A 24,542-nucleotide genomic window follows, 5' to 3' on the forward strand; every position below is an offset into this window, starting at 1 on the left:
GATGCACAACTGAGCAAGAGGACAAGTACATTAGAGTGTCTAGTTTGAGAAACAGATGCCTCACAAGTCCTCAACTGGCAGCTTAGAGGACAACTCTAATGAACTTGTCCTCTTGCTCAGTTGTTCTATTCTGGTTAGAGACAGTTTGTGCTGTTCTGTGAAGGGAGTAGTACACAGCGTTGTACGAGATCTTCAGTTTCTTGGCAATTTCTCGCATGGTATAGCCTTCATTTCTCAGAACAAGAATAGACTGACGAGTCAGAAGAAAGGTCTTTGTTTCTGGACATTTTGAGCCTGCAATCGAACCCGCAAATGCAGATGCTCCAGATACACAACTAGTCTAAAGAAGGACAGTTTTATAGCTTCTTTAATCAGCACAACAGTTTTCAGCTGTGCTAACATAATTGCAAAATGTTTTTCTAATGATCAATTAGCCTTTTAACATGATAAACTTGGATTAGCTAACACAACGTGCCATTGGAACACAGGAGTGATGGTTGCTGATAATGGGCCTCTGTACACCTATGTACACCTATTCCATTAAAAAAATCAGCTGTTTCCAGCTACAATAGTCATTTACAACATGAACAATGTCTACACTGTATTTCTGATCAATTTGATGTTATTTTAATGGACCAAAAAAATTGCTTCTCTTTCAAAAACAATGACATTTCTAAGTGACCCCAAACTTTTGAACAGTAGTGTATATAAAATAATTAGTGAATATACCAATTTCTTGATCTCTTTCCAAAACAAATGTATTACAATACAAACGCCTACTTCGGTTGAACCCAATCTCCATAGATTTCCACCGATAGGCCTACATAGAAGGGCCACCATTATGCCCATGGGAATACTTGTGTCAGCCAGCCAGTATCACTGTACTTACATGCAAAGAAGTGTGGTATTTATCATCATGAACATTCATTCATTAAGTGATGATGAGTAGGCTAGATGTATCCACTATTACCGGTAGTAGGAAATATCTGTTAGATGAGTCAATATTTCCTGAAGAGGAGGTCAGGACCCTGTATAGTTCCTTGGCAGACGTCCACTTTCCTTGAGCACTTTGATGCAGACCTCAAGATACAGCTGCAGCCTGCAGGACCGTTCTCTTCCCTCACAAAGCCTCCATGAAGAGGTCAACCTTCAGTCACAGTCATGATGTCAGTACCTTCAAACGTGTAAAGGCAGTTTCAGGAGCGGAAGGGACACCTGCTAGATGGTTAGAGCAAAAGAATGTCCAAGTACTATCAAATAATAGAATAGAACATAACTGAATATAATACAATAGAATAGAATATAAACGAATACAATATAACAAAAGTTACCGGGAATTAACAAACAGACGGACAAATGGACATTAAAGATGACGCTCTACATACATACTGTACAGTGAGTGGGCTGTAAATCTCATGTCACAGAGGGACGTGCGGTACTAATTTCACATGGAACAACGCGGTTGTGGCCCTGCCCACGTTCCACCGCTAGGGGTTACTGTTTGCTGCAGTTTCCACCTCAATGTTTTCAGCCTCTTTATGTGTGTGGTCCCGTGACTAATTTCATTGGAACTTGCAGGACAAACGTCTTGATGTTTCCTGCTTCGAGCTACCCCTTGACAGACGCTCAGAATGGTATTAGAAAGTACAGGCTGTGACTTTGAATTTTCCTCCTAAATAATTGAGTCAAACTCACCGGATTTTGCTCCATTTTTTACTGACACATTCCTTTGCCTTCAGCGCAACACGCCATTGGAGTTAGTTGGATTAAAAACCCGACAAAATAAGGTACATTCACACTTATACTTTTCTGTACTGTTGTCGTGCAGGATCTTTGCAACAACCCTTATCGTTTCCTTCCAATTGTGAGCCATATACAGACATAAATCTGTTGAAAATTGTCATTACGTAACTTTTTCTTCTGCTAGAACTGTCTAATTTAAAGCATAAACAAAACGTCCAGCGCTCTCTCTCTCTCTCAAAAGTTGTTCCACTAAGAAACGAAACGATTTTATCCTGTTCTTTCCCGTATGTCTCTGTCTGTTCATGGAACATCCTCATGTTTGCTTTAACTTCCTTTCCACAGCCAGTTAGTCAATGTGAAGACATCTTGGTGTACTTTTCCACTTGTAATTTCACATGAGTGTTCCATGTTGAGACTATAGCCTTGTTATGGGACTTTATTTCTATACAGTCGTAGATTAACTCTAGGCTATAATGTAACCACTTGTTAGGCTACAGCAGGAATGCGTAGGTGCAGAGCCATGCAATTGTGTAACAAGAAAACCAGGGTGTTTTCTGGGGGTATTGTATCTGGGCATTTCCATGTAAAAGGACCCATGAGCACCGGCATGTGAAGTTCATAGGAGCATGTCAATTGAAAGTTGTCTTTTTATCATTATTTTTATTTAAGCTATACATTAAAAAAAAACTTTTTCCATCCTACACATTTGGAATAAGCAAAGGCTTTGCTATCTGGTCAAACAGATGGAAAACATCTACCAACAAAGTATTAAAAGGTATTATAAATACATCAAAAGACAATACTGTTGAAGTAAAGAACCCTGCCAACTTCTATCAACACTTACAGTACGTTTATTTTTGGATACATTTTTATGCCTTCTGCAAGTTTAGGAAACATTGTACCTTGAAATTCCAGTACCAAAAACCCAAATCTCTTTAAGATAATTTCACATTTTTCTCCCTCCTGAGGAGGGAGGGTAATGAAAGTTGACAGAAGTAACAGGTAAAGGAAAACCTATTAATTAGTTGTGTGTGTATATATATAATTTTACTTATATACATTTTGTTTCGGTAACGGAATTTACGAAAAATTGGTAACAGAGTTTCTGAAATACAATTGGCTGAAATGGGAAATCAATGTTCACAAACCACAATTGGGTTCACAGTACATTAAAGCACAGCACAGAGTACAGTTAAGAAAGGTAGAGTACATAGCAGAGCACACTAGAGCTGAGTACACTATACTGCACTCTAGTGTGCTGTGCTCTAGTGCACTGTACTCTACTGTATTTGTACTTTGATGTCCAAAATTGTGAAACATAGACATCTATGATTGGTTCAGATTTGGTCCAGTCTGGATCAACCAAATTTGGTCTTGTTTGGGGGCAGAGCTCATTAAAACAATTACCCAGGGTGTAGAATAATACCCAAATATGCAAAGGATAATATTGCATATGTGTACCTTTTGTGTACCTATTTAGGATACATCACCATGAAAATAATGACATTCATATTTATACATTCACCCAAGGGAAGAAATTAAATTACAGCAATTCTGTTACTGGGTGTAAATCCACTTCACTTACTGTTTAATAACCCAAAGAGATGTTTTCAAAGTCAATGTGTCACACCATAGCTGACACCCCATTCTTTATGAAGACATAGTTGAAACTTAATTCAGAACATATCTTTTTTTGGAAAACTTTTTTTTTTTAACTGAAGGAGATTTTACTGAAATTCTGTTACAAAATGTTGCATCTGCACAGTTTTTCCAGTAAATGTGTGTTTGTAAAATGTTCCGAGTTGTATGGTTTGTTAAACATAACCATGAATGGGGGGGGGGGGGGCAGGAAACACACCCTAAAATGACTGCCGTGTGATAGATCCACCAGTCTCAATACACCAATGTCAGTTCTATATTTTCAACTGTTAGGCCTATTTGCAGACTAAATGTGCCAGTGTCCAAATACTGTAGTTTCACTCATCAAGTTTTGTTCTGTTAGTTCTCAGTGGTGCTGTTTACAGCCATACTTCGCAAGCCTGAGAAGTAGAGTTAAGAGAAGTTATGTGAGTGCGTAGTAGTAGTAGTAGTAGTAGTAGTACAGAGTTCCTCAGCTAGCTGTGGACAGCCAGTGTTGTTTGTTAATCAACACTGAAGGTTTGAGGCGTCTGTATTGGACTGCTGGTTAGGCATTAGTCCAGATGCTTTCTCGCTCCTCCTTTTTTTTAGAGAAAGCTTTGTCATTATCAATTCTTCCCTGGGAGGATGTTTGTGTATTGTAGATGAGTGTCTCTGTGTGAATTTATAGCCCACCGGCTAACAATGGCGTAGTTGGTCCTTTAGAAATAATCCAGACTGTGGCATAACAAATAGATCTCTCACCAATTAAACAACACATAGTCCTATTCATAAAAACAGCAATTGAAATGGCTCAGTAAAGTCAAATGCCTATTTCCATGGCCATCCTTGTACTGCATTTCCATTCTTTTATACCAGCAGAAAAGAGGACACTCTTGTTTAGTTAGGCTATGTCCCCCAATGTCTACAGCAGCTGACATGGCTCTCCTGGCTGGTCTTTCACTGCTGTTTATCCAGAGTTTCCTGACCTCTAGGTCTGACCGCTGACAAGACACATCGGGCTGCTGAGACTAATGATAATGCCATTCAGGTTGTTCAACATCCTCAGAGGATTTTCCACAGGCAAGGATGTGTGTGTTTGAACAAACCAGGAAGAGGGCTATTTTTGATAGTAACATATTTGAGCTTGTCAGCACAAGTTAATTCAAGCCCAGTGTTGAAACGTGGCGTGCAACATCTGGCGATCAGCAGTGAATGTGTTTGTTTTCTGAATGTGATGATACATTAAACAGAAAATGTATTTATTTAGTGACCTAAAACCCCTGAACATGAACTTAACCTCTACTTTCCCCTTATGTGATTGTTCTTGTGATATTGGTTTGAGGATGCGGATTGGTCAGGACTTTATGTTCTGCATTCCAGATGAAGGAGTATGTTATAGCTTAGGTTCATTTGAACAAAAGTATTTGTGGAATGTTAAAAAGCTCTTCTGCCTCGGGATGCTCAGTCATTTTGCCTTGCTTGCATGATTTGATTTTGAAACGAGCCCAGTGGGAGAATATTTGTTTATAATATCCCAGTCAAGCCTATGGGCTCTCTGCTCTGCTCTTTGTGGGTGTGATGGGAGGGGGGGGGGGAGACTGGAACTGAAGGTCTCTCAGTTGCACTTGTGCATTTTAAGAGGCTTTCTCCCTTTATGCATCTTTACTACTACGTGAGTTGAATTATCTCTCTGTGAAGACTTTCAGTACAGCACAGTTTACTGGGAAGTGTTGAATTATCTCTGTCAAGACTTTCAGTACAGCACAGTTTACTGGGAAGTGTTGAATTATCTCTCTGTCAAGACTTTCAGTACAGCACAGTTTACTGGGAAGTGTTGAATTATCTCTGTCAAGACTTTCAGTACAGCACAGTTTACTGGGAAGTGTTGAATTATCTCTGTCAAGACTTTCAGTACAGCACAGTTTACTGGGAAGTGTTGAATTATCTCTGTCAAGACTTTCAGTACAGCACAGTTTACTGGGAAGTGTTGAATTATCTCTCTGTCAAGACTTTCAGTACAGCACAGTTTACTGGGAAGTGTTGAATTATCTCTCTGTGAAGACATTCAGTACAGCACAGTTTACTGGGAAGTGTTGAATTATCTCTCTGTCAAGACTTTCAGTACAGCACAGTTTACTGGGAAGTGTTGAATTATCTCTCTGTCAAGACTTTCAGTACAGCACAGTTTACTGGGAAGTGTTGAATTATCTCTCTGTCAAGACTTTCAGTACAGCACAGTTTACTGGGAAGTGTTGAATTATCTCTCTGTCAAGACTTTCAGTACAGCACAGTTTACTGGGAAGTGTTGAATTATCTCTCTGTCAAGACTTTCAGTACAGCACAGTTTACTGGGAAGTGTTGAATTATCTCTGTCAAGACTTTCAGTACAGCACAGTTAACTGGGAGCTATTGTGTGGGAGAGAGCCAGCATGTTGTAGACTACACTGAGCACTGAATGGCAAGGTCTGAAAGAAATTACTTAACATGCTAGCTGACCTCACTATGAAACAAAGGACAAGTCAGTGTCACGCCACCAAACAAAAAGCTTTGTTTCGAACAGGAAAACAGACACAACACGATCAGCAATTAACCAGCATAGTGCTTGACATGAACTTTCTTAGGACTGATTTGTTTTTATTACTTGTATGAAAGCTCAAGTCACTTGTCCCCCCAAAAAAAATATATATATACCAATTCTGTAACACTGTGGGCCAAAAAGGTGGCTGAAAATTGTGTTGTATGATGCAAGGAACCACTTCACAAAATAACATGAATTATTATCACTGGTATTGACAATGGAAGGCTGCTGGTCTCTGATCGCATGTGCAGTGTCTTCAGAAAGTATTCACACCCCTTGACTTTTCACAGTTTTATGTTACGGTCTGAATTGAACATTTATTCAATTGAGATTTTACGTCAGTGGAATTATGTTTTTAGACATTTTTACAAATGAATAAAAAACAAAGAAGCTTAAATGTTATGGCAAGCCAAAATAAGTTCAGGAGTAAAACTGTGCTTAACAAGTCACATAATAAGTTGCATAGACCGCAAAAGTGTTAAAGATGATTTTTGAATGACTACCTCATCTCTGTACCCCACACATACAATTATCTGTAAGATCTCTGTCGAGCAGTGAATTTCTAAAAACGGATTCGAGGGAGGTTTTCCAATGCCTTGCAAAGAAGGGCACCTCTATTTGTTGATGGGTAACATTTTTTTAAAGCAGACATTGAACATTTAATATTGAGCCTTGCAGCATATCAACATTAACACATTTTAACATGAAGAAAATACATTTGATTGAGGTGGCATTTTGTAATTTCTCCATATCGTTTCAAGGCATCAATAGGCTTTGATTGAGGCTGATGAATTTCTCTTTTCTCAATCAGGTCTTCAAGGTGATTTCATAATAGGCTACTACTACCTCTCTAGAGTGTTCACTACAATGGCACCTCTTCCTGTCTTGGGGATCCCACTGGGCAGCTTCCTACAGGTCTCTACCTAGCCTGTGTGCTTCAAACTTCAAAGAGCCAGCGGAAGGTTATCTATAAATACCTCCCAGTCCTCCATGCTGTGACAGGAGCCAGGGAGAATGTCACAGGCCCAGCGTGCGAGCGGGAGTGTGTGGGGGGAGGGGGCGAGCAGGAGTGTGTGGAGAAGAGGTGGATAGTAGGTGATGTGGGGATGAGAAGAGGTGGATAGTAGGTGATGTGGGGATGAGAAGAGGTGGATAGTAGGTGATGTGGGGATGAGAAGAGGTGGATGGTAGGTGAGCAGGAGTGTGTGTGTGTTTCGGGTGGGGGGGGGGACGAGCAGGTGTGTGTGAGCTGTATGTGAGAAGAGGAGGAGCGGGAAGAAGAGTGAAGTCATGCAGCTCTGAGTGCATCTGTTTGGAGAGAGGGGCTGAAGAGAGGATGGGGAATGGATAGTAGGTGATGTGGGTAGTAGGTGATGTGGGGATGAGAAGAGGTGGATAGTAGGTGATGTGGGTAGTAGGTGATGTGGGGATGAGAAGAGGTGGATAGTAGGTGATGTGGGGATGAGAAGAGGTGGATAGTAGGTGATGTGGGGATGAGAAGAGGTGGATAGTAGGTGATGTGGGGATGAGAAGAGGTGGATAGTAGGTGATGTGGGGATGAGAAGAGGTGGGTAGGAGGTGATGTGGGGATGAGAAGAGGTGGGTAGGAGGTGATGTGGGGATGAGAAGAGGTGGGTAGGAGGTGATGTGGGGATGAGAAGAGGTGGATAGTAGGTGATGTGGGGATGAGAAGAGGTGGATAGTAGGTGATGTGGGGATGAGAAGAGGTGGATAGTAGGTGATGTGGGGATGAGAAGAGGTGGATAGTAGGTGATGTGGGGATGAGAAGAGGTGGATAGTAGGTGATGTGGGGATGAGAAGAGGTGGATAGTAGGTGATGTGGGGATGAGAAGAGGTGGATAGTAGGTGATGTGGGGATGAGAAGAGGTGGGTAGGAGGTGATGTGGGGTGGGTAGGAGGTGATGTGGGGTTGAGAAGAGGTGGATAGTAGGTGATGAGAAGAGTTGGATAGTAGGTGATGTGGGGGTGAGAAGAGGTGGGTAGTAGGTGATGTGGGGGTGAGAAGAAGTGGATAGTAGGTGATGAGAAGAGTTGGATAGTAGGTGATGTGGGGGTGAGAAGAGGTGGGTAGTAGGTGATGTGGGGGTGAGAAGAAGTGGATAGTAGGTGATGAGAAGAGGTGGATAGTAGGTGATGTGGTGATGAGAAGAGGTGGGTAGTAGGTGATGTGGGGATGAGAAGAGGTGGGTAGTAGGTGATGTGGGGATGAGAAGAGGTGGATAGTAGATGATGTGGGGATGAGAAGAGGTGGATAGTAGGTGATGAGAAGAGGTGGATAGTAGGTGATGTGGAGATGAGAAGAGGTGGATAGTAGGTGATGTGGAGATGAGAAGAGGTGGATAGTAGATGATGTGGGGATGAGAAGAGGTGGATAGTAGGTGATGAGAAGAGGTGGATAGTAGATGATGTGGGGATGAGAAGAGGTGGATAGTAGGTGATGAGAAGAGGTGGATAGTAGGTGATGTGGGGATGAGAAGAGGTGGATAGTAGGTGATGTGGGGATGAGAAGAGGTGGATAGTAGGTGATGAGAAGAGGTGGATAGTAGATGATGTGGGGATGAGAAGAGGTGGATAGTAGGTGATGAGAAGAGGTGGATAGTAGGTGATGTGGGGATGAGAAGAGGTGGATAGTAGGTGATAGGTGGATAGTAGGTGATGTGGGGATGAGAAGAGGTGGATAGTAGGTGATGTGGGTAGGGATGAGAAGAGGTGGATAGTAGGTGATGAGAAGAGGTGGATAGTAGGTGATGTGGGGATGAGAAGAGGTGGATAGTAGGTGATGTGGGGATGAGAAGAGGTGGATAGTAGGTGATGTGGGGATGAGAAGAGGTGGATAGTAGGTGATGTGGGGATGAGAAGAGGTGGATAGTAGGTGATGTGGGGATGAGAAGAGGTGGATAGTAGGTGATGTGGGGATGAGAAGAGGTGGATAGTAGGTGATGTGGGGATGAGAAGAGGTGGATAGTGGTGAGATGAGATAGAGGTGGACAATAGTGAGGTATGAGGTAAAGAACTAAACAGGATAGAGTGGGCGTGTAGGCGACAGAGAACATGGAGAGACTCTTGGGGGGGGTGTAGGAGCGTAGCCTAATAGTCGGTCTGTCCAGGATGAGGTAACCTACTGTTGACGCTGAATGACCACAGTGTGGGTTCTCCTCTGTCACGCTAGTAGCTACAAACAACAACTCCCTCCACAACTGCTGAGAATCTGTGCTCTGCAATCAGCTCCATGCAGGATCAATGTTTGAGGGCAGAAGGCAGAACTGGGCAGAACTGTAACATGATAGAGCAGGTATGCTCATTCTCTCATATGGAATAGAGTGCAGTATCATTTCTCTATAGTACCTCTATACTGAACAAAAATATAAAATGCAACATGTAAGGTGTTGGTTTCATGAGCTGAAATAAAATATCCCATAAGTTTTCCACATGCACCCAAAAAACATTTGTGTACAAATGTGTTTGCATACCTGTTAGTGACCATTTCTCCTTTGCCAAGATAATCCATCCACCTGACAGGTATGGCATATCAAGAAGCTGATTAAACAGTGTGATCATTACACAGGTGCGCCTTGTGCTGGGGGCAGTAAAAGGCCACTTTAAATTGTGCAGTTTTGTCACACAACGCCACAGGTATCTCAAGTTTTAAAGGAGTGTGAAATTGGCATGATGACTGCAGGAATGTCCACCAGAGCTGTTGCCAGATAATTGAATGTTAATTTCTATACCATAAGCCGCTGCCAACATCGTTTTAGAGAATTTGGCTATACACCTAATGCATTTATTTCAATTGACTGATTTCCTTAAATGAACTGTAACTCAGTTAAATCTTTTAAATTCTTGCATGTTGCATATATACACTGCTCAAAAAAATAAAGATAACACAATATAACTCCAAGTCAATTATACTTCTGTGAAATCAAACTGTCCACTTAGGAAGCAACACTGATTGACAATATATTTCACATGCTGTTGTGCAAATGGAATAGGCAACAGGTGGAAATTATAGGCAATTAGCCAGACACCCCCAATAAAGTAGTGGTTCTGCAGGTGGGGACCACAGACCACTTCTCAGTTCCTATGCTTCCTGGCTGGTGTTTTGGTCACTTTTGAATGCTGGCGGTGCTTTCACTCTAGTGGTAGCATGAGACGGAGTCTACAACCCACGCAAGTGGCTCAGGTAGTGCAGCTCATCCAGGATGGAACATCAATGCGAGCTGTGGCAAGAAGGTTTGCTGTGTCTGTCAGCGTAGTGTCCAGAGCATGGAGGCGCTATCAGGAGACATGGAGGAGGCCGTAGGAGGGCAACAACCCAGCAGCAGGACCGCTACCTCCACCTTTGTGCAAGGAGGGGTAGGAGGAGCACTGCCAGAGCCCTGCAAAATGACCTCCAGCAGGCCACAAATATGCATGTGTCTGCTCAAACGGTCAGAAACAGACTCCATGAGGGTGGTATGAGGGCCCGACGTCCACAGGTAGGGGTTGTGCTTACAGCCCAACACCGTGCAGGACGTTTGGCATTTGCCAGAGAACACCAAGATTGGCAAATTTGCCACTGGCGCCCTGTGCTCATCACAGATGAAAGTAGGTTCACACTGAGCACATGTGACAGACGTGACAGAGTCTGGAGACGCCGTGGAGAACGTTCTGCTGCCTGCAACATCCTCCAGCATGACCAGTTTGGTGGTGGGTCAGTCATGGTGTGGGGTGGCATTTCTTTGGGGGGCCGCACAGCCCTCCATGTGCTCGCCAGAGGTAGCCTGACTGCCATTAGGTACCGAGATGAGATCCTCAGACCCCTTGTGAGGCAATATGCTGGTGCGGTTGGCCCTGGGTTCCTCCTAATGCAAGACGATGCTAGACCTCATGTGGCTGGAGTGTGTCAGCAGTTCCTGCAAGAGGAAGGCATTGATGCTATGGACTGGCCCGCCCGTTCCCCAGACCTGAATCCAATTGAGCACATCTGGGACATCATGTCTCGCTCCATCCACCATGTTGCACCACAGACTGTCCAGGAGTTGACGGATGCTTTAGTCCAGGTCTGGGAGGAGATCCCTCAGGAGACCATCAGCCACCTCATAAGGAGCATGCCCAAGCATTGTAGGGAGGTCATACAGGCACGTGGAGGCCACACACACTACTGAGCCTCATTTTGACTTGTTTTAAGGACATTACATCAAAGTTGGATCAGCCTGTAGTGTGGTTTTCCACTTTAATTTTGAGTGTGACTCCAAATCCAGACCTCCATGGGTTGATACATTTGATTTCCATTGATCATTTTTGTGTGATTTTGTTGTCAGCACATTCAACTATGTAAAGAAAAAAGTATTTAATAAGAATATTTCATTCATTCAGATCTAGGATGTGTTATTTCAGTGTTCCCTTAGTTTTTTTGAGCAGTGTATTTTTGTTCAGTGTATAATCTCATCTCTCTCATCTCTTGTCCACAGCAGTCAACCAGGATGAGGATGGTTCAGTTGTCCACGTGAGCTCTGTCCAGGACCGGACGCTGTGAAAGGGTGCTGAGAGGCTTGACCTCTGACCTACTCTTTGACCTCAAATCTCTGAACTCTGACTGCTCCAGCTCAGGATGGAGGAGCAGTCCAGCTTCCCCAATGTCAGCATCCCCTGCTACAACGAGCAGAGGGACAAGAAGAAGCGCTACACTGTGAGTAATGAGTATAGTATAATAGTGTTGCTGTGGCAACGGCTATTCAGCAGGCAGTATTACAGACTGCAGTATATCTTGTATAGACATTATACAGAATGGTTATTAGAGAGCGTTTATTATCAGTAGAAAGTAGGGCATCTGTGTCGTTTGTCTAGGTCTATACTAAAATGTGTTTTCCTCTACATTTGTCCAGGTTTACAAAGTGATGGTCAACGTAGGAAGACATGAGTGGTTTGTCTTCAGGCGATACGCAGAGTTTGACAAGCTCTACAACACAGTAAGTGAAAGTGTTATAGTGTGATAAATGCATGTTGTCGTGAGACTCCAGACTTCCTTTCTTACTGAACCTTTTCATCAGAGATCTGCTGACTAAACTGGGAAAAACTCGATTTTAATCCAAATAGAATCTTATCCGACGTTTTAAGGAGTATTTTTCAGGCTGTGAGTGGGGATTTATGTTTAGTTGACATTTAGAAAATCAGGTAATTCATTGGGAAAATGAAAGTAGAGAGTAATTTTGGTCCCTGTGACATCTATTTCTATATATACTTTCTATAATCTGATTTGTCTGTCTTTTCTATTTATGCAGTTGAGGAAACTATTTCCATCTTTGAACTTGAAAATCCCAGCTAAGAGAATATTTGGGGACAACTTTGACCCAGGTACCGTATTGATTAATCTGATAAAAGTACAGTATACTGCCTGTAACTGCACTCTATTATAAAAATGTATTCAGTAGATCAGAATTCAGTACAGACCCCTCATGTATTCAGTAGATCAGAATTCAGTACAGACCCCTCATGTATTCAGTAGATCAGAATTCAGTACAGACCCCTCATGTATTCAGTAGATCAGAATTCAGTACAGACCCCTCATGTATTCAGTAGATCAGAATTCAGTACAGACCCTCTGTTTTCCACTGACCTTCAGCCAACTATTTTGTTTTATTTAAATTGTAAACAAATTAGCTCATTTGGGTATTACAAACTAGATTACGGATGATACGAAACTACACCAGAAAAACTTTCTATCATATCTGCTCGTGTATCTGTAGGTTGTCTTTCATTTGTGATACCGGGTCAATATCAAATATTATATTTATGAAATTGTCCATTTCTTTTTTTAGAGTTTATCAAGCAAAGAAGAACAGGTTTACATGAGTTCATTCAGAGACTGGTCTCACATCCTCAGCTTAGTATCCAGTAAGTATTGTATAACTGATCAGCTAGCTAAATAAGTTATTGAATTCAATTGAAAATTAACCAAATCGATCTGCCTCACTTTATGCAAGTGTGACGCCCCCTATACAAGTAGGAAGTTACCCATAGAAACAAATCGAAGATCAGTTTTGTGTTTCCTCCCCTCTTGGTTACGGTTCGGATCTGGTTGGTTATGGTTAGGATCTGGGGATGATAAGCTCAGAAGGGAGCATATGTAACCCTGTCACATCATGGCGGTATCTCCTGAACAGTGTTGAGATTCGTTACTTGAAAAAGTAAATATTACTTGTTACATTTCGCAAAAGTAACATATTACTTTACAATATTGCTTTGTGTGGAAAGTAACACGTTATATTACTTTCTGTTACTTTAATGGAAAAAATCTAAATCTCACAGTTTGTTTGACTGTCAGAGGGAGCAAGATCTGCGTGTGCTCTACCAAAGATAGTAAGTAGACTAACTCAGGTTTGATCACTAGTTTCTCCTTTCATCTGTGGTGATGCTTTCCTGTGCTAGTCTACAAGTGCTGTGCTATCATACGGGCTGCTTATTTAGCCATATACTGTAAACCAAAAATCTGTACAGATTTCTTATCTTTTCATTCAAAATCTTTCTCTCGAGCTGCCAGTTCTGGTTTTAGATCACACAGACCCGTAGAGATGTATAGAGGGTCACTTGCCACTAGATGGGAGAGACCTCTATGGGCCTTGCTATCACAGATGTGATGGCAAAAATCTAAATTTCACGTTTTAAAGTTTATTCGCCACTTGCACAGGACCTAACACTTTACAGTGTAATTCTTACCTTGAGTGCTCTTTCCCAACAATGCAGTGATAATAATATAGATAATTTTTACTTCATTTTTATTTAAATAGGCAAGTCAGTTAAGAACAAGTTCTTATTTTGATGGAAACATGAATGTAAGTACCTTATTCAATTCGTACTGGAGTGGTTGGGGTTGGTTTATACATTTTTATGGATTTAGATGTCATGACATTTCTCCAAACAGCCTTTCTCCACTCGCTGGAGAACTAAATGAGGAAACAAGTCGAGATCGGGTCAAGGAAACATGCGCCCGGTAGAGAGATGATTCTGAAAGTAACACACGTTAGTTGACAAAGTAACTGTAATAATATTACCCAATTTCAAAAGTAACATGTTACTCATAAAAGTAATTTGTGACACGATACCCCCAACACTGCTCCTGAGCCAGTGATGTTTAACATGGAGTCTAAAAGCAGTGGTTCTCTAACAGCAGTGTCTTTGTGTATGTCTCAGTCAGACCCTTAACGTGTGACCACTCTGCCCCTCTCTCTCCATCTCTATCTATCTGATAGGCCTGATGTCAGAGCATTCTTGCAGATGGACAAATCTCAAAACTTCTCAGACGCATCTGAGGACGAAGATGACAAGGTAGGGGATGACAGGACAGTATGATGTCTGTGGAAAGGAGATAAGACTGTTTTATGGATTTAGTTGTCACCTCTTGAAACTGACGAAATATGTCACATATGGCCTTGAGGGAGCATTGAATAACATCTCTGCTCTGATTTAGCATGAATGAGTACTTGATTAAGTATTCTATGTATTGGATATTGTATTATCAATGTGTGTTAATTTATTACAATTTATTACATTCTACAACAATAACAGTGTTGTGTACAGTTGTCATTTGAGACTTCAAATCAAAGTTTATTTGTCACGTGCGCCAAATACAACAGGTGTAGACCTTACAATGTAATGCTTACTTACAGGCAGTAACCAATAGTGTAAAAAAGGTATTAGGTGAACAACAGGTAAGTAAAGAAATAAAACAACAGTAAAAAAACAGGCTGTATACAGTAGCGAGGCTATAAAAGTAGCGAGGCTACATACAGACACCAGTTAGTCAGGCTGATTGCGGTAGTATGTACATGTAGATATGGTTAAAGTGACTATGCATATATGATGAACAGAGAGTAGCAGTAGCGTAAAAGAGGGGTTGGGGTGTGGCACACAATGCAAATAGTCCAGGTAGCCATCTAATTACCTGCTCAGGAGTCTTATGGCTTGGGGGTAAAAACAGTTGAGAAGCCTTTTTGTCCTAGACTTGGCACTCCGGTACCGCTTGCCATGCGGTAGTAGAGAGAACAGTCTGACTGGGGTGGCTGAGGTCTTTGACAATTTTTAGGGCCTTCCTCTGACACCACCTGGTGTAGAGGTCCTGGATGGCAGGCAGCTTAGCCCCAGTGATGTACTGGGCCGTATGCACTACCCTCTAGTGCCTTGCGGAAAGAGGCAGAGCAATTGCCATACCAGGCAGTCATGCTCTCAATGTTGCAGCTGTAGAACCTTTTGATGATCTCAGGACCCATGCCAAATCTTTTTAGTTTCCTGAGGGGGAATCGGCTTTGTTGTGCCCTCTTCACGACTGTCTTGGTGTGTTTGGACCATTCTAGTTTGTTGTTGATGTGGACACCAAGGAACTTGAAGCTCTCAACCTGCTCCACTACAGCCCCGTCGATGAGAATGGGGGCGTGCTCGGTGCTCCTCTTCCTGTAGTCCACAAACATCTCCTTAGTCTTGGTTACGTTGAGGGATAGGTTGTTTTTCTGGCACCACCTGGCCAGGTCTCTGACCACCTCCCTATAGGCTGCCTCGTCGTTGTCGGTGATCAGGCCTACCACTGTTGCCGTCTGCAAACTGAATGATGGTGTTTGAGTCGTGCCTGGCCATGCAGTCGTGGGTGAGGAGGGGGCTGAGCACGCACCCCTGGGGAGCTCCAGTGTTGACGATCAGCGTGGCAGATGTGTTGCTACCTATCCTCACCACCTGGGGGCGGCCTGTCAGGAAGTCCAGGATCCAGTTGCAGAGGGAGGTGCTTAGTCCCAGGTTCCTTAGCTTAGTGATGAGCTTTGATGGGTACTATTGTGTTGAACGCTTAGATGTAGTCAATGAATAGCATTCGCACATAAGTGTTCCTTTTGTCCATGTGGGAAAGGGCAGTATGGAGTGCAATAGAGGTTGCATCATCTGTGGATCTGTTTGGGCGGTATGCAAATTGTAGCGGGTCTAGTGTTTCTGGGATAATGGTGTTGATGTGAGCCATTACCAACCTTTCAAAGCACTTCATGGCTACGGACGTGAGCGCTATGGGTCTGTAGTCATTTAGGCAGGTTGCCTTTGTTCTTGGGCACAGGGACTATGTTGGTCTGCTTGAAACATGTTGGTATTACAGACTCAATCAGCGACATGTTGAAAATGTCAGTGAAATCACCTGCCAGTTTGTCAGCACATGCCCGGAGCACACGTCCTGGTAATCCGTCTGGCCCCGCAGTCTTGTGTATGTTGACCTGTTTAAAGGTCTTACTCACGTCGGCTACGGAGAACGTGCTCACACAGTCGTCCGGAACAGCTGATGTTCTCATGCATGCCTCAGTGTTGCTTGCCTCGAAGCGAGCATAGAAGTGATTTAGCTCGTCTGGTAGGCTCGTGTCACTGGGCAGCTCGCGGCTGTGCTTCCCTTTGTAGTCTGTAATAGTTTGCAAGCCCTGCCACATAAGACGAGCGTCGGAGCCGGTGTAGTATGATTCAATCTTAGCCCTGTATTGACGCTTTGTCTGTTTGATGGTTCGCCACAGGGCATAGCAGGAGTTTTTGTAAGTTTCCGGGTTAGAGTCCCGCACCTTGAAAGCGGCAGCTCTACCCTTTAGCTCAGTGCGGATGGTGCCTGTAATCCATGGCATCTGGTTGGGGTATGTACGCACTAACACTGTGGAGATGACGCCTTTGATACACTTATTGATGAAGCCAGTGACTGATGTGGTTTACTCCTCAATGCCATCGGAAGAATCCCGGAACATGTTCCAGTCTGTGCCAGCAAAACAGTCCTGTAGTTTAGTATCTGCTTCATCTGACCACTTTTTTGTAATGGACCGAGTCACTGGTGTGTCCTGCTTTCATTTTTGCTTGTAAGCAGGAATCAGGAGGATAGAGTTCTGGTAGAATAAAGATTTAGACTATGGCCTCGCTTACGTATGTCTGCGTTTTTAACCTAGATCATCTGTTCTCTCTGGTTTGCAGAACAGCTCTACCTCCAGAAATATTAACCTGGGACCGTCTGGAAATCCACAGTAGGTTACACAGTCTCACGTTGAATTGAGGCCTGCAGATATTTCTATTGTGATAATGTGTTTTCTGGATGTCATTTTCCTTTTACGTAACCTTTGCAGGCCTTATCGTAGTCATTCATTTGTTCTAAAAATGTCACTGATTTTGTTTGCTTACCTTTTATGTTTTCCACATTTTAGTGCAAAGCCCACAGACTTTGACTTTCTCAAAGTCATCGGAAAGGGGAGCTTTGGAAAGGTATGTGATTATGCATAATACAGTATATATACACACTACCGGAAAAGCAGCCAACAGGTGCTCAGCATATGTGGGAACTCCTTCAAGACTGTCGGAAAAGCATTCCTCATGAAGCTGGTTGAGAGAATGCCAAGAGTGTGCAAAGCTGTCATCAAGGTAAAGGGTGGTTACTTTGAAGAATCTAAAGTCTAAAATATCTTTTGATTTGTTTTTATACTTTTTTTTGGTTATAACATGACTCCATATGTGTTATTTCATCGTTTTGATGTCTTCTACAATGTAGAAAATAGTAAAAATAAAGAAAAATCCTTGAATGAGTGGGTGTGTCCAAACTTTTGACTGGTACTGTAAGTTTTCAGACCCTTTTCTCAGTACTTTGTTGAAGCACCATTGGCAGCGATGACGGCCTCAATTCTTCTTGGGTATGACGCTACACACCTGTATTTGGAGAGTTTCTCCCATTCTTCTCTTCAGATCCTCTCAAGCTCTGTCAGGTTGGATGGGGAGTGTCGCTGCACAGCTATTTTCAGGTCTCTCCAGCGATGTTCGATCGGGTTCAGGTCGGGGCTCTGGCTGGGCCATTCAAGGACATTCAGAGACTTGTCCTGAAGCCACTCCTGGGTTGTCTTGGCTGTGTGCTTAGGGTTGTTGTCCTGTTGGAAGGTGAACCTTCGCCCCCAGTCTGAGGTCCTGAGCACTCTGGAGCAGGTTTTAATCAAGGATCTCTCTGTACTTTGCTCCGTTCATCTTTCCCTTGATCCTGATGAGTCTCCCAGTCCCTGCCGCTGAAAAACATCCCCACAGCATGATGCTGCCACCAACCTTCTTCACCGTAGGGATGGTGCCATGTTTCCTCCAGACGTGTTTGTTTCATCAGGCCAGATAATCTTTTTTAACATGGTCTGAGAGTCCTTTAGGTGCCTTTTGGCAAGCTTCTGTCTGACCACTCTACCATAAAGGCCTGATTGGTGGAGTGCTGCAGAGATGGTTGTCCTTCTGGAAGGTTCTCCCATCTCCACAGAGGAACTCTGGAGCTCTGTCAGTGATTATCGTGTTCTTGGTCACCTCCTTGACCGAGGCTCTTCCCCGATTGCTCAGTTTGGCCGGGCGGCCAGCTCTCGGAAGAGTCTTGGTGGTTCAAAACAACTTCCATTTTAGAATGATGGAGGCCATTGTGTTCTTGGAACCATTGTGTTCTTGGGGACCATCAATGCTGCACAACTCTTTTTGCACCCTTCCCCAGATCTGTGCCTCGACACAATCCTTTCTTTGCTCTACGGACAATTCCTTTGAATTGGCTTGGTTTTTGCTCTGACATGCAATGTCAACTGTGGGACCTTGTATTTATAAAGGCAGATGTGTGCTTTTCCAAATCATGTCCAATCAATTGAATTTACCACAGGTGGACTCCAATTAAGTTGTAGAAACATCTCAAGGATGATCAATGGAAACAGGATGCACCTGAGCTCCATTTTGAGTATTATAGCAAAGGGTCTGAATACTTATGTAAATAAGGTATTTCTGTTTTATATTTTTAATACATTCGGTAAAATTTCTAAACCTTTTGTGCCTTTGCCCTTGAGGTATTGTGTGTAGCTTGATGAGGAAAATGTTTTCTTTAATCCATTTTAGAGTAAGGATGTAAACGTAACAATGTGGATAAAGGGAAGGAGTATGAACACTTTCCGAATGCACTGTATTTGTGTCATGTTTCTGCTGTTGGGAAAAGAATACGACGTTATGCAGAAAAATATGTTGGTTGGACAAGACTATTTATGTTTGTGGACATGGAAGCCAGTGATTTATGTTTACTATAGTTTGAGACAATACAAATGTAATGTGACTCATGTAAGGCATTTAGTTGACGAAAATGTCCAGCTGTGTTATTTTGACAATAACTAGATTAAATCATTATTCAAATGACAATGTGACTAAGACCTTAATTATATTTTAGTCTAAATTAATAAAACTAGACAAAATCAACAAAAAAGTGCCACAATTAGCACTGCTTTTGTCTTAAAGTAGTTCAATGTGACGAGAAACTCCACAGCAACACAAACAATGACATTTTTTGTTTGCCCTTACCAGTGTGGTAAGGAATGCTGTTTTACTTCTTTGTCTATCTGTAGATGGCCTTTCCATTTGAGAAGTGATAGTCTTACAGTTCTGTAATTTCACTGCCTCATTGTTGAAAGTGTATTGTCCCAGATGTGGTAACTGAGGGGTTTTAACTACAATTTAACACCATACTTTTATATTCTCTCCCACGTGAAGGTTCTCCTTGCAAAACGGAAACTGGACGGGAAGTATTACGCAATCAAGGTCCTGCAGAAAAGGGTCATTCTCAACAGGAGAGAGGTAATTTTTCTGAAGTGTTATTATTCTGTTTCTCAATGTTGGGTACGTTATTTCGATGTTCACACCACCAATACCATTTCTCCTGTTTCCATCAGCAAAAGCACATCATGGCGGAGCGCAACGTGCTACTGAAGAATGTAAAACACCCATTCCTGGTCGGCTTGCATTATTCCTTCCAGACGACAGACAAGTTGTACTTCGTCTTAGATTTCGTCAACGGGGGAGAAGTGAGTAGTTTCACTCCTATGAATAATGGAGAACCACAGTGTTGTCACTGAGCTCAAGTAGGGAAACTCAGAATAATACAACACTGGAATCCTGCTGAAAAGGTCCCTAGGAAATGACCCCTGACCTGAGTCCCAGTGGTGCTGACCAGTGGTGCTGACCAGGGGTTGGAACTTATTGTCCAATCGTTCCGTTCGGACCAGGAAAATAAAGTTCTGAACTGTTTCGTACCAAAAGAAAGTAGCGGTTTATATCGTTCCTTTTTAAACCTTTGGAATTGTATTTTTTTTATTTTTCAGGTGTGGAGAGAGGTTGGAGGAAGCTTGCCTTGATGGGCATCTTGTTATGACATACATTATCTTAATTAGGCCCACATAATTATACCAATGGAGGAGTGGCTTCTATGGATGAACTTTGAACTTCCGAGTTGGTTTAGCCATGGACCACAGCTAGTTCTAGTGCTGTTCTACACACAAGCTTGTTAGCTAGCTAACAAACTTGTGTGTGCAGAGCAGCACTAGAACTTAAACCCGTCTAACCGATCCCAATCAAAGTTGTTATCACGTGCTCCACTAAAGCAGTTATATATCCTTTGTCCTTGTGGTAAAAAATGTGTGTAATACAAAGCGCAAATTAAAAATAAGAATCGCTGAGCATCGTAGCACCATTAGTTGCAAAAAATGTGAAGTACCCAGTTGCAGCCCACATTTTGGAAGCGAACCACTCTATTTCGTCCCTTCTCTGTATCACCATCAAACGCGTCACCCTCCCTTGGAGAGGGGGTGACCATGACAATTTATTGTTAAAACAAGAGGCTGCCTGGATCTTTAATTTAAAGATACTTGTTCCCGACAGTCTCAAAGTAGAAACTGATCTGAAGCCATTCTTGTGATTATTGTGTTTTTGCTATCCATTGTAAGTGTTTGTAGGCTTATGTAGCCACATTGTATCTATGATCGTATGTTATTCATTCATGCTTTTTACAAGTTCTATTTATATCTGTAAATCAACCAAGCCATACCTGGCCATGATTAGACACCTGTCTGTGTCCTTTCAAAGTATATAATCTAGTGACCCGCAGTGTTTGGCATTCTACCCTGATGAAGGCGGCTTGTCTGTCAATGTCGGTTATAAGATGAGTGTGAGGCTCTCCTTTTCTTGTTCAACTATTGTAGCCTTAACTAGCATTAAAAAAGTTCCTCTATTATTTTAAACATCTCTCCCTAATTTCTGAATCATGCTTGTAACATTGTCAGTAGGCTACAGTAACCTATATAACATCGTCAGTAGTCTACAGTAACCTACATTGGGCTCCAAAATGACTGGCACCCCTGACTGGCAATGCACAAACAATACTTAAAAAAATATAAACAATATAATTATAGAGAGAAACTCAAAATACCAACGTGAGAAATACCGTACATTATTAATGTTTCAATGGAACCCACCAAAATAATTTGATTTAATTAAAAATCAATGTCCTCCAAATCAAGGTTTTACAGTTAATGGCACCCTTAAAGACTATTGTAAATAACATCTACCAAAATTAAACCAGGAATTAAATTCCACTTATTTAAGTGTATCTAAGTCTTAAGGAACTATATTGAGCCATTACATCACTTCCTATTTCACTAGGGTATAAAAATGAGGTAACACGCATGCAATATCCCTTTGTCATCCTACACCATGAAGAAAACAAAAGAACTGGCAGTTCAAAAGAGACAGATGGTCGTAGACCTTCATAAATCTGGTAATGGCTACAAGAAGATCCACAAACGATTAAATATACCACTGAGCACTATCAGGGCAATTTTTTTTTTAATCAAAAGATATGGAACAGTTAACCTCACGGGTAGAGGATACAAATACATTTTGCCCCCCAGGATAGGGAGGAGGATGGCGAGAGAAGCAACACAATCCCAAGAATCACTGTGAGAGAATTGCAGGCCTTGGTGGCGTCTGGGGTCACCGTCTTGGGGTTACCAGGTTTCAAAAAGCACCATCAGATGCCACCTCCACAGGCTCTTTGGAAGGGTTGCCAGAAGAAAGCCCTTTCTGACCCCAAGACACAGACACAAGCGCTTGGAGTTTGCCAAACGTCATTTAAATTATGACTGAAAGAAGGTGCTCTGGTCAGAAGACCAAAATTGAATGTTTTGGTCAGATACAGCAATAGCATGTTTGAAACAGAGATGTATACACCTCATACCCACTGTGAAATATTGTGGTTGGTCAGTGATATTTTGGGGCTGTTTTAATTCCAGAGGTCCAGGGGCACCGGTTAAGATTGATGGCATAATGAATTCCACCAAGTATCAGGCAATTTTGGCTGACAATCTGGTTGCCTCTGCCAGAAGGCTGGGACTTGGCCATAGGTGGACTTTCCAACAAGACAATGACCCAAAACATACCTCAAGATCCACACAGAAATGGTTCTGTGACCATCTGTTGCTAGACCTCAATCCAATGGAAAACCTGTGGGCTGAGTGGAAGAGGACAGTTGATAACCGCAAAACCAAGAATGTGAAGGATCTTGAAAGGATCTGCATAGAGGAATGGTCCAAAATCCCTCCAAATGTGTTCCTTAACCTTATCAAACATTACAGGATAAGACTCCATGCTGTTATCCTTGCCAGAGGTGGTTGCACTAAGTACTAAATGAGGAGTGCCAATACTTATGAAACCTTGATTTTGGTTAAATGTATTTTGTATTAAATAATTGTATGATTTTGGTTAGTTCCATTGAAATTTTAAGTACAGTTTTTCTCACATGTTAGTATTTTGAGTTTCTCTCTATAATTACACTCCCTGTCAACATTTTTAGAACACCTTCTCATTCAATATATATATTTTTTTTTTACTATTTTCTACATCGTAGAATAATAGTGAAGACGGCAAAACTATGAAACAACATGGAATCATGTAGTAACCAAAAACGTGTTAAACAAATCCACATATATTTTATATTTGAGATTCTTCAAATATCCACCCTTTGCCTTGATGACAGCTTTGCATACTTTTGGCATTCTCTCAACCAGCTTCAACTGGAATGCTTTTCCAATAGTCTTGAAGGAAGGAGTTCCCATATATGCTGAGCACTTGTTAGCTGCTTTTCCTTCACTATGTGGTCCAACTCATCCCAAACCATCTCATTTGGTTGAGATCGGGGGATTGTGGAGGACAGGTCATCTGCTGCAGCACCATCACTCTCCTTGGTAAAATAGTCCTTTTCCAGCCTGGAGGTGTGTTGGGTCATTGTCCTGTTGAAAAACAAATGATAGTCCCACCAAAACCAGATGGGATGGCGTATCGCTGCAGAATGCTGTGGTAGCCATGCTGGTTAAGTGTGCCTTGAATTCTAAATAAATCAGACTGTGTCACCATCAAAGCACCCCAACACCATAACACCTCCTCCATGCTTTAAGGTAGAAAATACACACACGGAGATCACCCGTTTTACCCACACCGCATCTCACAGACACGGGAGTTGGAACCAAAAATCTTCAATTTGGACTCCAGACCAAAGAAATTTTCACCGCTCGTGTTTCTTGGCCCAAGCAAGTCTCTTCTTATTATTGGTGTCCCTCAGTAGTGATTTATTTGCAGCAATTTGACCATGAAGGCCTGATTCACGCAGTCTCCTGAACAGTTGACGTTGAGATGTGTCTGTTACCTGAACTCTGTGAAGCATTTAATTTGGCATGCAATTTCTGAGGCTGGTAACTCTAATGAACTTATCCTCTGCAGCAGAGGTAACTCTGGGTCTTCCTTTCCTGTGGCGGTCCTCATGAGAGACAGTTTTTTATAGTGCTTGATGGTTTTGTGACTGCACTTGAAGAAACTTTCAAAGTTCTTGAACTGTTCCGCATTGACTGACCTTCATGTCTTAAAGTAATGATTGATTGTCGTTTCTCTTTGCTTATATGAGCTGTTCTTGCCATAATATGGCCTTGGTCTTTTACCAAGTAGGGCTCTTCTGTATACCCCCTACCTTGTCACAACACAACTGATTGGCTAAAACACATTGAGCAGGAAAGATATTTCACAAATTCACTGTTATTTGAAATGCATTCCAGATGACTACCTCATGAAGCTGGTTGAGAGAATGCCAAGAATGTGCAAAGCTGACATGACGGCAAAGGGTGGATATATGAAGAATCTCAAATATAACATATATTTTGGTTACTACGTTATTTCATAGTTTTGATGTATTCACTATTATTCTACAATGTAGAAAATAGTTCAAATAAAGAAAAACCCTTGAATGAGTGGGTGTTCTAAAACTTTTGACCAGTAGTTTATATTGTTTATATTTTTTAAAGTATTGTTTGTGCGTTGCCAGTCAAGGTTGCCAGTAATTTTGGAGCCCACTGTATGTAACGTCGTCAGTAGGCTATAGTAACCTATGCTTCAGAGGGGTGGGGCAGGTAGCCTACGCACACCCACTGGCAAAGATTTCCAGCTGCCAGGCGGACACTGGAATACGTGTCTGAGGGACAGAGTGCATAGGAGCTTTGTTGTATTTTTTTTTGTGAGACTGGAAAAAAATGTCCAGAATGTAAAATAATGTTATTAACCTGTTCCCATGCTTTTAAAATAATGGTTCTGTTCCGGAACAGCATAGATAATTCCGTTCGGGTACTGTTCCTCTAATAATTCTGTTATTTTCCAGCTTTTGGTTCTGTTCCCTGAACCGGTTACAACTCTTGGTGCTAACAAAACAGCCTGGTTTTTAATCATAAAGAAGTGTTTTTCAACT

The 24,542-nt window shown here is 42.1% G+C and overlaps 1 protein-coding gene across 1 annotated transcript in view; it reads left to right on the forward strand.

Annotated features, from left to right (window-relative positions):
• Positions 1 to 1,557: 1,557 nt before the first annotated feature.
• Positions 1,558 to 24,542, forward strand: part of LOC124039570 (serine/threonine-protein kinase Sgk3-like) — a 33,088-nt gene continuing 10,103 nt past the window's right edge. The window contains 10 exon segments of the mRNA XM_046355678.1: positions 1,558 to 1,787; positions 11,413 to 11,630; positions 11,827 to 11,910; positions 12,223 to 12,295; positions 12,760 to 12,835; positions 14,191 to 14,266; positions 16,916 to 16,965; positions 17,143 to 17,200; positions 19,475 to 19,558; positions 19,654 to 19,785. Coding sequence (XP_046211634.1) covers positions 11,553 to 11,630; positions 11,827 to 11,910; positions 12,223 to 12,295; positions 12,760 to 12,835; positions 14,191 to 14,266; positions 16,916 to 16,965; positions 17,143 to 17,200; positions 19,475 to 19,558; positions 19,654 to 19,785 — 711 coding nt within the window. The 5' untranslated portion in view covers positions 1,558 to 1,787; positions 11,413 to 11,552.

This window comes from Oncorhynchus gorbuscha, linkage group LG07 (assembly GCF_021184085.1).
Source record: "Oncorhynchus gorbuscha isolate QuinsamMale2020 ecotype Even-year linkage group LG07, OgorEven_v1.0, whole genome shotgun sequence".
NCBI classification, from domain to species: Eukaryota; Metazoa; Chordata; class Actinopteri; order Salmoniformes; family Salmonidae; genus Oncorhynchus; species Oncorhynchus gorbuscha.